Source organism: Amblyomma americanum, chromosome 7, assembly GCF_052857255.1.
Source record: "Amblyomma americanum isolate KBUSLIRL-KWMA chromosome 7, ASM5285725v1, whole genome shotgun sequence".
NCBI classification, from domain to species: Eukaryota; Metazoa; Arthropoda; class Arachnida; order Ixodida; family Ixodidae; genus Amblyomma; species Amblyomma americanum.
The window spans coordinates 126,351,379-126,367,396 of NC_135503.1; the positions used below are offsets into that span (position 1 = coordinate 126,351,379).

General features: G+C 43.8%; 1 protein-coding gene across 1 annotated transcript in view; it reads right to left on the bottom strand.

The window, feature by feature from the left end:
* Mitf (transcription factor Mitf) overlaps positions 1 to 15,642 on the bottom strand; it is a 116,912-nt gene extending 101,270 nt beyond the window's left edge. The window contains exon 1 of the mRNA XM_077632916.1: positions 15,258 to 15,642. Coding sequence (XP_077489042.1) covers positions 15,258 to 15,406 — 149 coding nt within the window. The 5' untranslated portion in view covers positions 15,407 to 15,642. The remainder of the gene's footprint in view (positions 1 to 15,257) is intronic.
* Between the last annotated feature and the right edge of the window lie 376 nt (positions 15,643 to 16,018).

The following is a 16,018-nucleotide window of genomic DNA, read 5'->3' on the forward strand; positions in this document are numbered from 1 at the left end:
CAATGGCGTCGGCCGATTCTTATGAGCATTGTAGCGTGACAATGCAAAGAATGGCAGATGAAAGCGGGTAGTTCCCTCCTGCATTGTTACGCTTCCCTCTTGAGTTCTGTCCGAGTATAGTGCTTTATTCATGCTACTTTTGCTTTGGTTCAAATGATAATGCACTGAATAGCTGATATGGTGGGCAACTTAGCTGAAATGAAAATGAAATGCTGTGAAGTTGGATGCTAAAAATGGAGATTTTGGGCAATGAGACATTAAATGACAACTGAATATAGACAAAGCAGCAGAGAGCACAGCAGCATTTTCATGTCGCACTTTCCCTCAGGTCACTAAGAGACAATAAGTATAATCAGCCGAGCAGACTGTTTCAGGAACTATAAAGAGAACCTTCGTATTGCATTACTTCTCCGTACCTGCCTTTGCACAGCCACAACTTTTCTCTCTGCTATTTTGCAAACAGAAGTGTTGAAGACATAAGTAATAAAATAAGTGTACGCCACACAGGCAGCCGTCTAATGCAGGCAAACAAGTGTCATGGGAAAAGAAGGAATAGGCAGAACGGAATTATCAGGCATTCATTAAACCCACACGCTGCCACACATAATCCTTGATGCAGTACAGTGGCATGATGAATTTGAACACTCCTTGTAAACACTTTAGAAATCCAGGCTGTACAATGGAGTGCCATTGTTTACAAAAGCAATTTGATTTCAAGCTTGCTCTTAGCGGTTAGCTCTGCACAATGAATGTTTACATTTAAGCACTTCATAGTGTAAGGCAGCTGCGCAGTCATCGAGGCTGGTTCTTTTTCCAGCATTTCGTGCGCACGACTTTTTAGTGTTTACACTTGGGGTGCCTTAAACTTATCAGTCACGATGAAAATAGACTTGACCTATTACTTGTCGAAAAAACGAGTCTGTATTTGTTTGTAGCTATTTCGCTTCCACATAAACACCTAGCCGCCAATGACTACAGCTGTGCTGTGACAGGTCTGAAGCGCTGCATTTGATCGCACACAGATGGAGTCCAAAAACCCATCAAAACATATAGCAGACAAAAAAGCAAGGAAGCGCTGGAAAGTGGTGACATTCTCTGAATTTTAAGTTTCCCTTTCTTCATGACGCAAACAGAAAAAAAGATGTTGGTGCTAAAAACAGCCTCGAAAATAGGGGCATCCAAGCAGACTGCATATTTGCGCTATATGTATTCGGCGTATATTGGCAATCCATACATGGTATTTCAGGTTTTTCATGCTCAGTTTCTGAACATGCAGTCATTACTGCAATGCGAGCTATAGTGGCTCAAGCTAAGGCCTTTAGAGATGTACATCAACATCCACCATCCTTGATTATTACGAGTAAGGGACCTGTAAGGCACTTTTGAAGCTCTTCTCAAGAGAAACGGAACTGCAAATGTAAACTTGAATCACACAGGTTAACCTTCTGCAATCAGCAGTCTCCACTTAGCAACATATCAGGAACAAAAAGAAAAAATTAAGCACTTTTAATTATTTAATCCCTCTTCATCATTCACAGAGCCAACCAGAGCGGCTTTGAAATCCCCCAAAAATGGGCCAAAAATCTCATTTTTGATAATTAATGAATCCACTTGTATGCCTTGTTCTGCACCCTGTCCCGAAGTTTCATTGCTGAAATCAAACGGGAAGTACTCAAGAAGAATTGTTTTGTGAACGGCGGCGCTGTGCATTTCAGGGAAACGCTTGAACAATGAGAGTTTTTCTCCAGTCACAGTTTTCTACCTAGCTACTCACTTTGCAGGACAGATTTCTTCACGATGGTTTTACCTGTTTTGACCCCATCTGTTTTGTTGTACTCCTAGGAACATAGTGAAGGTCAACACATTCCCTGTTTTTCAAATTCATGAATTCTAAATTTCCTGTATGAAATTTTTTTCTCACTGTGGATCTGTCAACGGAGAGTGTAAGTAATGCAAATTCACCAAAATTTCTACTTTCAGAAAAAAAAAAAAAGCTTCCAAGAATGCCTTGACTAGTAGCAAGCCAGTAGGAAGGAATACAAAGAATGTTGAACCAGCCTTCAGCCCCATTTTCTTAACTCCCCTCCTCACTGAACAAGACAATGGCCAAGTACCTGCTATGACAGAAGCGTGCGCCACAAAGTATACACTGGCCTGCGGCCAGGAAATGTCTCACATCCTGCTCATATTGCACTATAGAATAGCAAGAGAGTGCACTGACCTAGGCTGATATCATCAAAGCTGTACTGACCCTAGTTAACCCTTTAAGCATCAACCCCAAGATGTACTCTCCATGAGAGATAGTAGCAATGTCACCAATGATTAGCCAAACTCGTCTGGCCCGATGTCGCATTCCTCCCACTGCCAAAGACGAGTTATACCCGCGCCACACGGACAAATTTAATGCCATTATGTGCTCACTGCTTAAAGCTCTAATGGCATTCACACGGTGCCACACATACAAATTTAATGAAATTACCCTTACTGCCATTTGCGATCTTGTGAGTTCGCAACTCATTCGCTTGAGCAGTGCATACTCTCGTCCCCCATTCCACACGCAGAAAAGCATGCAACTTTGTTAGTAACAACTTGCTATCCAGTAGCAAAAGGTTAATTCATAACGATCAGTCAGATGAGGCATCTCTAGTGCGTTTTCGATGCAAAGGGCACCATTTTTACCAGTACTTCTTACAGATACTCTCGACTTGCGTGCCAACATGCGAGTTTATGGATACTTTTTTTACTTGTCAAGCAAGAAAGGTGATATTTTCTGCAAAATAATTTCTTTTATTACATTTTAAAACATTCCCGAGATATTGTGCTCATAGAACTGTTTAAAATCAGGTGAAATTTCTCATTGCCTTGCGAGCGTTATCATCATCGTGACTTTCATATAATGACACCATATGTGGACGTACAGCACCAACTCAGAAAATAATGGCATTAACAAATAAAGATCTTAAGCATTTACTGCCATTTTTTTTTATGTGCATAAGCATGGTATTACGGTTCTTATCCGCACTGGTTGCAATTTCCAACACTAGAGGGCAGTAGTTGTCCATGAAACATGCTTCAGGGCTTTGGTGCATTTTAAGCCTGACATATCATTTTTGCTGAAAATCGCCAAAAAATTTGGTGACTTCGATACGTTTTTCAGGAATTCATTTAAAAGTTAAAAGGTGACATGTGCCGCAGACATGTGCTGCAATGTGTGTCACAATTTCTTGCATAAATGCAACCCCCCCCCCCCCCCTTTCTCTTTTTCCTTTTTAATCAAGCTTTAACTTTTCACTCCACCTGGCTACACTCAGCAGCGAAGCCTAACAACTTCAAAATCAACACAGGCAAGCTTTGAGTCCATGCCACAACATTCTTATGACAATTGCTGGATGCCACAACAACTCTGTAATCAGGTCTGCAAACATTTATCACTGCAGTCAGGCCCAGTAACAAGCTGGCCTTTCTCAGCTCTGAATAGCTTTGGACAAACCCGCCTCACTACTGTGGTCAAAGTAAGAATTTTCAACCAATATGGGTTCTTCAATACCCTCTTGCTGGATTATCTGTATTTCACACAAGCTGTGCACCGCACCTGCTGCGGTGGCTCAGTGGTTAGGGCGCTGGGCTACTGATCCGGGGTGCCCGGGTTAGAACACGACCGCGGCGGCCGCGTGATGGAGGAGAAATGCTAAGGCGCCCCTGTGCTCTGTGATGCCATTGCACGTTACTCCCGGAGCCCTCCACTACAGCACCTCTTTCTTCTCTCAGTCCCTCCTTAATCCCTTTCCTTACAACCCCCTTCAGGTGTCCACCGATATGTGAGACAGATACTGCGCCATTACCTTTCCCCCAAAACCAATTTTCTGTGCATTCCTCAAGGAAATGCATGATCTTTACATGTATATTTTGTGTCGAACAATAAGCAACCGCACTTCACCCCCGAGTTGCTTTAAAGGTTGCAGGTTTTAAGCAATTGCACTTGTTACGAAGCAAGTTTCCAGCACGGATGTCTCGTATATCAAAGCACATATGAGGCTGAAAAAAGCACCTTGCTTTGCTGATAAGCATGGCTGACTATATTTCATTTTCTTCTTGTGCCTATGCACACGATCTCAATACGAAGACTTCCAGTAAGCTTTAAGGATACTTTTCTGCTGGCTGCCACACTCTGTATCTGTACTGTGAAGAACTCGACATGTGCTGAAGTGTTCTCAATGAATAATTTGGTAAGTTTTGCTGATTAACACCTTAAAGATCTGTATTTCACAAGACCTGGCATACAGTGCCATTTTCTGCACCACCCTTAATCCCTACTCTTGCTGTTGCCATTTTAGTCATTCTAATGGACTTAAACAAGCTCAGCTCAATTAGAACACTAAAACTTGGTTTTGCTACTATACGCAAGTGACACACAGCTAAGTTCACAGACCACTGCATCTCTACGCAACTGTACACAAATTAAGAAACAATAACAAAGAACTGGTAACAATGTTAACTTTACGTATGTTCATAAGGAAATGTAACTGATGATCAGCACAGCATTATTCCAATCAACTGACCTGAGCAAATAGAAAAAAAAAACACTTTCCTGAAAACAAATTTCTCTGAGTCGCAAGCCATTAAGTTAAAGCCAAGTTTGCATGGTGAACTGCGCTCCTTCACCCTGTGGTGCTTCACCTCGTTAATATGTAACTCACACATAGCAGCAACATAAAGAGTTGGCACAGTTTAGCTAAACAAACTTTTACAGACCTAGTCTCCACTAAAAGAGAAAGAGAACACTGATGAAAAGATGAAGAGACAGCACGGGCAGCAACTGCTACCAAAAGTGGCCAAGCTGGTACAGTGCCAAGCTTCCCCCTTCAAGGACAAGCGTGCAACGTCAGCCCACAGACATCTTCCGCATCGCACGGAGGGCAACGTAGCAACCCGGAAAACAATAGAACAAAGCCAGGCAGTTCACAGGGGGGGGTTTCAGCACGCAGGCAACGAATGCTCCCGCGATCTGCATCACCCACGGTGTCCCCGTACGTCGATTTCTTAACACAGTGGTCGCTTCATGCCCACCACCAATGATCAAGAGAAAAAATGCCTAATACATGGCTTAAGCAATAAATAATACACGACAAGCAACGCCCCTAAACAGCAGCACCACTGCCCAGTGCTCTGCACGGAGCATGTGTCTCTTTTAAGCACAGTATTCAGTGTAGTGACTGGTCAAAAAAATTTTACTGTCATGTAAAAAAGAGGGGCATTTCTTCAGAATATTCAGCTACCCTTAGGTAATCCAAGCCATTATGCTCAAAGTTGTCTGCCAACAGTTTTTAAGCTTACAAAGCACAGTGCAACACCGATCAGCCCACCCACTAAGTACAAACCAATTAAAATATGAATTACAAACTCTGAAAGTGGCATACGTCTACATAGCCCATGCCACAAGGTATTTGTACCTTGCATGCATACTCTAGAGCCATATTGTTGAAAACTAGCGAATAAACTGAAAGTTCAGGCCAGAAAGTGACTGCTCCATGTCCCTGCAAGGCTCTCCACACAGTACAAAAGCATGCAGCGTCGGAAGGTTATTTTTTTTCTCACCTACTTCCACAGTATTTCTAGCAAGGAAACAAGAAAACCTTTTCTCTGCTTCTATTCCTGTAACACAAAGAAATACTATAATTGGGTACCTCCCAACTGAACTGTACAGTTTCAGAGATTTGTCCCCATGCTCGTTCTTGCCATACGCAGTTCCTGCAGGTGCTACTGCAATCAGTATGCAACTAAAAGGCAACATACTGAGCACTATAGCCACTCTGTCTCATACCCCTTTGGCCAGCTTTGCCAAAAGAAATTCAGAGGAACAGTGTACAATGTCTGTTCACGGCCTTTTCCTTTCTGTAACAGTTGTGTGAGTGTTGCATAAATGCAGAAAAGAGAGCACAGATTGTATCAGCCATGCTGACATGGTGTTTTTTACAGCCGCCGATTTTGTGATGAGCTAAATGGCACGCGCGCATGCACGCACACGCACACGCACACACACAGACAGAAGAGAAGAAAAGACAACACATCGTTGTTGATTTTGCAAAATAATTTACACTGTCACGGGCTTCCATGCTGTGCCATGAAGCTATGTGATTATAGCGGTCACTTCAATGCATACTGCAACAGCTTCAGCGCACCTTATTACTCTTACTAGACTGCATCTAGGCTGCAACTACACCATAGTATTGCAGCTAATTCACCCTTATTACAGTGGAAGCCAAGTGAAGAATAAGGTAAGAATGCATTGAGGGACGCTGGCAAAGGAAAACTACCATATTTCCACTTTAAAAATCGCACCCCCGTGCAAATGAAAAGCCCACATTTAGTATGAATATGTTCATTCAATAAACGCTATAAAAACATGATGAAGATCCCTTCATTAGAAGGTGCGACGGAAATTAAGATTGCGGCAGTTCCAGAGTGCAACGATACCCAAGCTCTGGCTAGCGTGCCTTTTCACAGTCAATATGTTATTTCTGTTGGTTCATTGACCAGAGTGCTCGTGTGGCTCTGTATCTGTCCCAGATAATTTTTGTGCTCACATCAAACTGTCTCTCTGCAGCCTGGTTCCAATTAATTCTCCAGAGCATAATCAATGACATGCAACTTGAGTATGGCATCGTAGCTATTTCACTTGCAAGCGGCGCTGACGGAATTCGAACCAAAACAAACTTTTGAGAACATGGTTAGACCACACTAGGGTGACTGGACCACATTCAGTCCAGCCATCGAGTCCGGCCATGGTGGGATTATGTGATTCTACACATAGGTTCATTTTAAAAATGACTCAATTTTTTCCTCTTTTACACAATGCTTTTATTTTAAAACACAGTTATTGGGTGCAGCAAAAGATGATGCATGATGGCACATTCTTTCTGCCAGTAAATAAATCACACCAGTGCACAAGATGTGCAAACAAAAAACTCTGAAGGAAAAAATTTACTTTTGCCCCGAAATGTACAGTATTCTAATACTTGAAACTTGGTCAAGAAATACATAAAGTGAAAGCACTGCACTGATTTAGTGAGAAATTCAAGCAGAAACAAGAAAATAGCGCTCAACAATGTCAGTAATAAGAACACCTGCACGACAGGGAAAACTATTTTAATCTCGTCCCACAGCAAGCCTTTACAATCTACTTCCACGTGTCTGTACTCTGCCTCAATGGACAAATAAAATAAAATCTATGTGACGTCTTTAGCAAACTGCACAGCAATCCACGTTTTTCTGAATCCTAGCTTTCACATTATAACACGTCTGCAGTGAGCTGCAGCAACAAGACTTCTCTGAACTCCACTTCACGTTAAATGTGCAAGATCTAGATGTCTGAAATGCATCAATCAAGAAATAATTGTGTGCATTGCAAGTTACGCTGCTAAACATCCAACTGTCCCAACCGCACACAGTTACCACAGTACCTCGAAGAAAGAGGCTCCAGTTCTACTCCAATCCACCCCCATTTCCAACACATAATTGCAAAACCCTTTCCCATACCATTCTGAAGAGCCCTACAAGCCAGACATCACTCGGACAGTGCTGTTCGCAGGAAGTGCTGTGCCTCCAGTGCTCTTCTTACCCACCCAGCCTTCCTCCTGATGGGACCTTTCAAGCCAGCAACATGGCGCTAGTACATGACGCTGAGCCCCGCCTCCAAAAGGCTAGGACAGCCTCAATGGGGTCTTACTGAGAAATCCATGCACCAAAAAAAAAAGAGAGAAAGAGTTTATCAGTGCTGAATGAATGCTGATCAAGAATGAAGATATGATAACAACCGAGAGCAGGTTTCTCTCGTATTGCACCAATGGAATGCATAGACCCCTTGTGCAAGTGAGTTGAAACAGGTCTGTGCAAGTATGCTCTGTGAAAAAAGGCCAGTGAGGTGCATGGCAGCCACGTTTGGATGAAGGCGAAACTATGGCAGTGCATGTTAAAAGATCCCCAGGTGGTCGAAAATAATCCAGAGACTTCCACTGCAGCACCTCTTCCTTTCTTTCTTCTTCCTCTCTCACCTTCCTCCCTTCTTTAAAGGCATGGTTGAGGTGTCCACAGAAAAGAGGGAGAAAATCAATATTCAGTGAGGCGCTGCCTCTCTCAGCAATGTGAGTCTGTGACCGAGAAATCAAATCAAGCAGCAACTACAAGTGAGACCAAACTGTGCGACGCAGGCAACCCATTAAATGCATAAATGCAGAGTTTAGTTAGTGATTTCAGTAAAAAAATTATTGCACCAAATACAAAGCCAAGTTCAGCATAGCAAAGTGCTTTGAGCTGCCGCTGAGCAATGGCGCAACATATACATCTGTGTTATTATTATAACAGGGCACCAGTGCACAAGCAATCCTTTGTTTTTGGGCATCTACAAATCAGAAAAGCTGTAACCTAAAGCACAATCACAGCATATAAAGGCACACTTCAGCACCCAGACTATCAGGAAAAACTAGACTTAACCAACAAGCTAAATAAAACTAGCATCCCAAAAACTAGGGTATGGGTGGCTTGAGAATCCAGCTAAAGGAATTAGAAGTTATATTCCTGTTTGCCAACCAGACTAGGGGAGCAAGTTATTATTTCCCATCTGTTACTAGTACAATTTTATGAAAATAAAAAATTTCAGTAGAAGTTACAATAACAACTATAACAGCAAATTATAACTTTTAACAAGGCTATCTCCTTGTGCATCATAAACATGTGCTCTAAGTACAAACACTTAGTCTCAGAGACATACTTCTACATAGAAATCCCACTTTTTCATCCCTTTCCTGCTTCAGAGACTAGTTTAGCAGGTAAGTGTGCCTATAGAGATAAAGACATAACAGACAATTTCATTTGTATATAAATGAACCACGAGGCATTGCTGGCTGGAATCTTGGAACACGTGGCTTCACAGTCTCTGCTCTGGGCACCCACTGCTACTAATAGCCTTCTGCACTGCCCTTGAGGGACGGGACGAAGCAATATGCTTGGTTTTCACTCTGTCAAACTGCTTGAAATAGTCTTCTGAATTTGTGGTAGTATAATGCATAATCCAGAGAGAAAGACAAAGTGGAACAGCAGGAAGACAACAGTGGCTAGGCGGTGACACAGTGACAACAAAGGCAGTTCCACGTCACACCCTGTGTCCCTGCTAGGATACCATACCTACGATTCATTACCATGACAATTCTTAAAGGTGTGCATGTAACATGTGAATAATGACTGGTTTTAATCTTCTTCTTCATATTGTAAAAGACAATCACCAAGCTCTAATGTGATAACGTTGAGTCTCGTGTCGAAGAAAAGCAGGCGTCACCACTGGGCATAACCGAAAAATCCACGAGAGATTTCCCAAAGAAGCAAGCAAAGAAGCCCAACTAGGCCACACTAACTTGTGACGTCACCACAACCTACCCATTGGATTGCAGGCAAACTGACATCCATGGCAGGTGGAAGCTAAATTAATGACTGGTTGCGAGAGGTTGCTCGAGAAGAGCGACTTTAGTCTCACACGCCCTACCGGTGGTGTCACCTACCATCGCAGGGCAGTGGCACATCACTTAACCGCTGCACCACTGCACCAGGGGTGGTATGAGGACTCCCAAGGATCTATGAATGTAAAATAGGGAATCACCTATTCACATGTGGGCAATTACCCATTAATGCTATCGCATCACAACCGTTAGGCAGAACTTAAGTGTCCCGTCCAATTTTTCGCCAACATCAAACACAATTAAACTTCGCTACCATATTGGCAGATAAATTAACTTTCAAATCGAGCTGATGTTTGAGCAGCCAGTTATGCAATTAGACAAAGAACTAAACGCAAGAAGGAAAAAAAGAAAAGAAAAAGCAGCAGCAAGAAGCGGGTTCGCGCGACGCTTGTGGTTTTGCAATGTGCCAGACCAGTCCAGCATGGTGCAACCACTGATAACGGCATGCTGCTGTTTGTGCCGCTACCTATCTGTGCCAGGCCGTGCTTAGCATCTTTCTGCGGACAGCATAATCCCTCTCTGTGTCTCTAATGTCTCTGTGTCTTCCTGTGTTCGTTTCCTTGCGCCATTCAACTTTATGATGAACCAACTAGCCCAACAGCAAGTACTTCTATAATCCCTTCCTCTGGCTTTTGGTTTCACTTGAAGGCCCTAAAATGTGTTACGCATGCAAGAAAACACACTGACAAGCGTCCCAACTGAAAGATTATAAGTTTTGTATAAAAGGTGAGGAGCATTCTAAAACATGTGAACTATGATGGCCCTTCTTTAACGAATGGGTATTAGTGTAAACAAGTCATGTATGACATATATGCACTAATACTTTTTCTTTTCCCATTTGTAGCTAGCCCGTACATTAAAGGGGCTTTGAAGGGGGCTCTCAATAAAGTTGCGGTATACCTGGGATGTTAAAGAACGATAGGCACCTAATTTTAGGTGCGTGCTTTTTTCTTTCAAATGATGCGCGTTGGACATTAGAATAAATGGATCACTGCATGGCATTTTCCTACAACCGGCAAAAAATTTATAATTGAATTTCTTCTTTCTCGCCGTTTCGGTTTCATCAGCTGAACAATGGCTGTGGTGTGTAGTTCACAGTTAGATCAGGTGAGTCACGAAAAAAACTGAAAAATACACACTGATACGCAGTTCTGATTCACTAGGACACTTAAACCAGCCTGCTTCAATAACTGGAATGATGACGAACGATGTATCAGAAGTTGTACTGCAATCTTTTTCGTGCCTCACGTGAGCTAAACACCAACTACACATCACAACCAACGTTCGGTAGATGAAATCAAAACCAAAACAGCATCAAGAATAAACGCAATTATAAATTATTTAGCAGTTGCCTGCAAATATTACAGGTGATCCATGTATATTGATGTTTAACGCACCATTTGAAAGAAGAAAACATGCAAGCAAAAATTGGGTGTCTACAGTCCTTTAACACCTTGAAGACAGAGCTTATGTAGCAAAGCACACCTTCTTCATGCTTTACCCCCATAAATGTACAGAAAAATATTTCGAAGACTTTCTAATTAACTTTAAATGCTTGAACAAAACTTTTAGCATATCTGTAAACAGTGCCACCTAAATTTTCAGCACGGCCTTACAGTTGCTGCCAGGCAATCAAAAAAATAAGGCAGCACAACAGATGGCACTCATCTTATTACTTCAAACTAGGATAAGATGATAATATGATGAGGGCTAGTGCAGTGGGCACAACAGACAGGGCTGCAGTAGTGAAGCATTAAAACTAATGAACTGAACTGACATGGCCAGAAGCAGCACAAATTGATAACTGCAAATAAGATAACCAGGCTGGCTGTGCATGCCAGACAAGACGAAAAATGACAAGAGCATATGGGTAAACAATGTGCAGCTGTGCAGTAGAACCTATGCGTCCGCTGCTAGCTTTCTAAAACCTTACTTGTGACAATATGAGAACCACACATTTCGCTTAGAGCTTGCACAGCATGGCCACCGGAAACTGCATCGGGGTGTAATGCCATTATCCTGAAAACAATGAGCATTTCTTTTCATCCGAATATCGATGTGCACCACCCCTACCTGAATGACTGCTGCAATTCACTTCAATATGTAGACAAATACAGCTGCAGTGGCAACGCTAAGAAGTTTTTCAGCACACTGCAACCAAGAAGCGCCCGAGTACAACTGCAATCAAGGGTGTGACCTATGAACACTTGCGCCTGGAATATTGTACATTAAAGTTGTAATGGCTCACTTATAATAAAGCACTGTCATAAAAAAAAAAAGCCAAGTCTATCCACAGCCCTGCTCACTGCACTCTGGTGTTGCTGGCTTTGTCTCTTAACCACCCCCCCCCTCACTGTTCTTTAGTTTTGACCTTTGAGTACACAGATAAACTGAACAACTGCTACCATGGCATTGCATTCATAAACAAAACTATCATGGTATTGAGGTAAAACATAGCTCATAGGTATATGTGAATTAAGTGAATGCAGGCTGACTAGTGCCTTGTATTGTCGTGTGCATGTTGCGGATGGCTCAAAAGGTGATTTTGACAACTGAATGAAAAGGCTCTATAGGTACGGTCACTAACAACTCGACAGAAATATGATAGGTTCACTAAACTACATACATCTTGCTGCTTCCCTGTTGCCAGTGTCACTTCAACTTTCTTTAAACATTTTAAGCTTTAAGTATACAAACACCCACACATAGGCTTTGTGGTGTACTTGCACAAATACGAACCATAGGAAAGCAACAAATCTAAAAAGTGCTAAACCAGTGGGACAATTTATGAAGCACAAAACAGAGAAAACAGCTGTTGCAATGTGGAGTGGCTACACTTCCTTGAAAGCACCTACCTTTGTGTTACAGTGAGTAGCAGATACAGGTTCTATAAAAAATGATTGGTGATGGCTCAACTGGCTGATGCTACCGCCTGTTTAGTGGGAAATCAAACGTTTGCATCATGTGCTGCATTATTTTCTTCCATTATACTGCGTGGCCAGTAGGTACGGTTTTTCAGCCTCTCCACAACCTCGTTCTTTTTTGTTCCTGATGTTTAAAACAAAAATGTAGAACTGCCACACAGCATGCTCATAATGAAATTATTCACTACAATGCCTACTTCTCCCTACAACTGTGTGGACTTCTTTGCATGATGTTATTTGTTTGTGTATACTAAGGTGGCTTTCCCAAAGAATGAATGGCACGGTACCTAAAAACACAAGAAGTAAAACAGGCTTAAAATAGTGGTTTGCCCCAAAACACAAATGCTATTATCCAAAGTATCAATGATACTGACCCCTTGACTTACACCACTACTAGCATCTCCACTGTCACTACATTTTAAAAATCCATTTCAACACAAAATTCTACTCGTACTTCCATCAGAGAAACTAAAATTCTCAACAAGCATTTTTTTTGTGTGTGTATGAACTAGGCATGCAAAATTTGTCAGTTCAAGGCATTACTCTTTAAATATAGATACTACAGTGGCCAGATAAAGACAGATACCATAGTAACAAGACAAGTAGAAGCCTTTGCACATCACAATACTGTGATTAACCGATAAAACTGAGAGCAAATGCATAGCAAGCATTAAATATATAAGCTTGTTCTTTATGGCATCTTCAAAATAAGTTTTGAAGTTCCCATCACTTTTGGTGCCTCCATGATATACACCTACAAGGGAAACTCTAAGATGGGCATTTAGGAACGCAAACGAAATTTTCTACCTATACCCTACATTACTGACAACCATATACTGCGCAAGAGAGCACCACCTAAAATGTTGAACCCATATAGCAATGCCCACACGCTTTCTTTCACCCCCTGTTCTAGCTGCAGTTGAAAGAAAATGCGTGTTTCGAACCACAAGTTCCATGACTTGATTCTTTACTCGGGCGTTTTTTTTTTTTCTGGGCGTAAGTTGAAGTTGCACTGGACTACAGATGCGCATCAAGTTAACCCTATCAACACTACGCAATTAAAAAGTTCCAAGACTCGTCTCCATGCCCTGCAAATGAGGTAGGCGGCCAAGGTTGTCCTGATAGCCATTCCTTGGAAGATGCCTATGTAGCGAATATCCAAGCCAGCATCACCAAACAGACACGAGCTGGGAGGAATTAGTGTTTCATTTAATAAACCCAAACTCCACTGCCTCATCATAAGCCTGGGATGTCACTGATGCATCACAGGGCCAGAATGCCTTGCACTCCTCCAAGAATTGGCAAACACGAAAAGCCACCACTGCACGGTCTTGGCCATTCTGACTCTGGTTCCAGTAGATGCACCTGTGCCACTCAGTAAACAAGCGCCATTTCTTAATCTTGCAGCAAAACATGCAATCATCATTCTGTCATGAACTCTAATCACACTAGTAGTTGCTTGTGTACAAGCACATACCCTGTTGGGCTGCTATGAAAGAATCGGACTGATAACAGGAAGGCAATGAATGAGTGTAGCATCATGTAACCATAGATACCTCATCCAAGGCTACACTGGATATCTATAATGAACTCCTCGGGGTTGTCCTTATAAATATGCTATATATAAAGATGATCACACATAAATATGGCAGAACTAGGATGTTAATTCATATCCTCAGTTTGACTTTTATTTTTTTACTCACCAAGCTCGTAAGGAATACCCCTTGGTATTCACACAATATGAAATACTGTAAAATTTTTCCACCCTCACCGTTGTTTAGCTTCGTTCAGACACGGCACTAGTATGTGTAGCTGCAAGCCCGAAACTATATGCGTTTTTCGTCGGCAGAAGCTTAGCACGATGGCATGGCACCCACTGCGAACAGCTCCGTGCAATGCATCAGCGAGGTCACTTCGGTGTGCGTGCCCTGTCACTGGCCGACGGCCGCGCTAGCGACAGACCCCCGCGTTCTTCGTGGTTCCTGACAAAAGGTCGCTTTCTCACCGAAAAAAGAGAGAGAGAACCAGGCCGTGAGAAGCTTGGCAACATAGCCTTAAGGCTTGACGCCCGCTTATCGTCAAGTTCAGACTTGCACCTTGGTGAACACAATCGCGCGGCGCGCCAAAGGAAGCGCCCGAGGGCTTTCAGCCGAAATTTGAACCGACCATGCGGCATGTTCCGTTAGGAGGGTAATTCCCAAGAAAGCAGGAATCGCAACGCGGAACCATGTCGTCCCCGTCCGTCGCGACGCACGCCCTATCTTCGTTTTGCACCCGGCGATCTCGCTGCGCCTGCCTGAAACACAGGACGCAACGGGATGGCGCACCGTGAGCCGCCGCGACGTTCCCAGCACGACGCGAGATGACTCATTTCGTCGGACTCGGAAACCGCCGCAGCGCCCGTGCATGAGAGCCGCCGAATTGAAACCGCGCGGTGCAGCAGCGTCCGCAGGCAAGCGATCGCTCAGTGGCCAGCTGTGAAGTGTCCGGCCTCATAGGGAAAGGCGCACAGTGGCGCGGGGGAGTCGCGTCGTAAACAAAACAGGACCAGCAGCGGCGACGACGCGTAGCCGCAGCTTGCGCAACGTGCGGGCGACGACGTCGCGGGGTTTCTCCCTGCCCCGGGCGCAAAGAAAAAAGCGAGCGCAGCGTGACACGCACAACCGAGGGTTCACCCCGCTGTCTCCGGGCGCCCGCCGCAGCGATCGGCGCCGTGCACGCGCTGCTGCTTTTTCCGGGCTGGCGGCCGCGCGATTGACGGACCCGCTCGCAATACGAGGCAGCATGCGCGCGCGCGCGCGTGTGTTAGGCTTATCGTGCTTACCTCGCGCACTGTGGAGGCAGCGACGGCACGACGGTGCGATCCTTCACCTCGTAGTAACTGTACGGCGGGGTGTCCTGTAGCGTCAGCGACGAGGCCATTATTTCGTCGAAGTTCAGGTCGACACCCGACTCCTTGGAGAGCTGAGACATGAGCGACGCACTTGTAGTCAACACGACACCATCCAAGGAGTGATCGAAGCGAAAGCGGGGTCGCACTCGAAACCGTTCAATCTAATCGCCTAGGCGGACTTCATCTGTTGCGACGTTTCTTCGGACTGCCCCTCGAGGCATTGGAGCGCACTGAAAACACTTAGTGCGACAGCAGGGGGAACCTTCCATTGAAGCTCTGATGCAAGACAAACAAAGACTTAAACTGTCGCTGCTGCCATCTGACGAACAATTCCTGTAGCTCTTTATGCGAGCTACTGCGTGAAACAACCATAACCAACAAAATAAATTTGACACTGGCTGCAAAATTTCTTTTTTTGCGAAAAGTTAAACACATTCTTGAGCGGTTTTTTTTTAATTCTAGCCACAACACTTCGCAATAAAAAACCGCAAAGCCCACATAAACAGCACTGATCTCCACTAGGGGGCTCAGTGGAAAACAGTGGCCATGTCATTCGCAAGGTGACAGGTCGGTCGCTTTCAAGCCAAAATAGCAAGCCAATCAGATCGCCCTACAAGCTTACTGTACAAGCAACAGTTTTCTCCCTAGTTATTTATTAGTCCATACATTAGCAGCCCATCGGTCGCCGACGG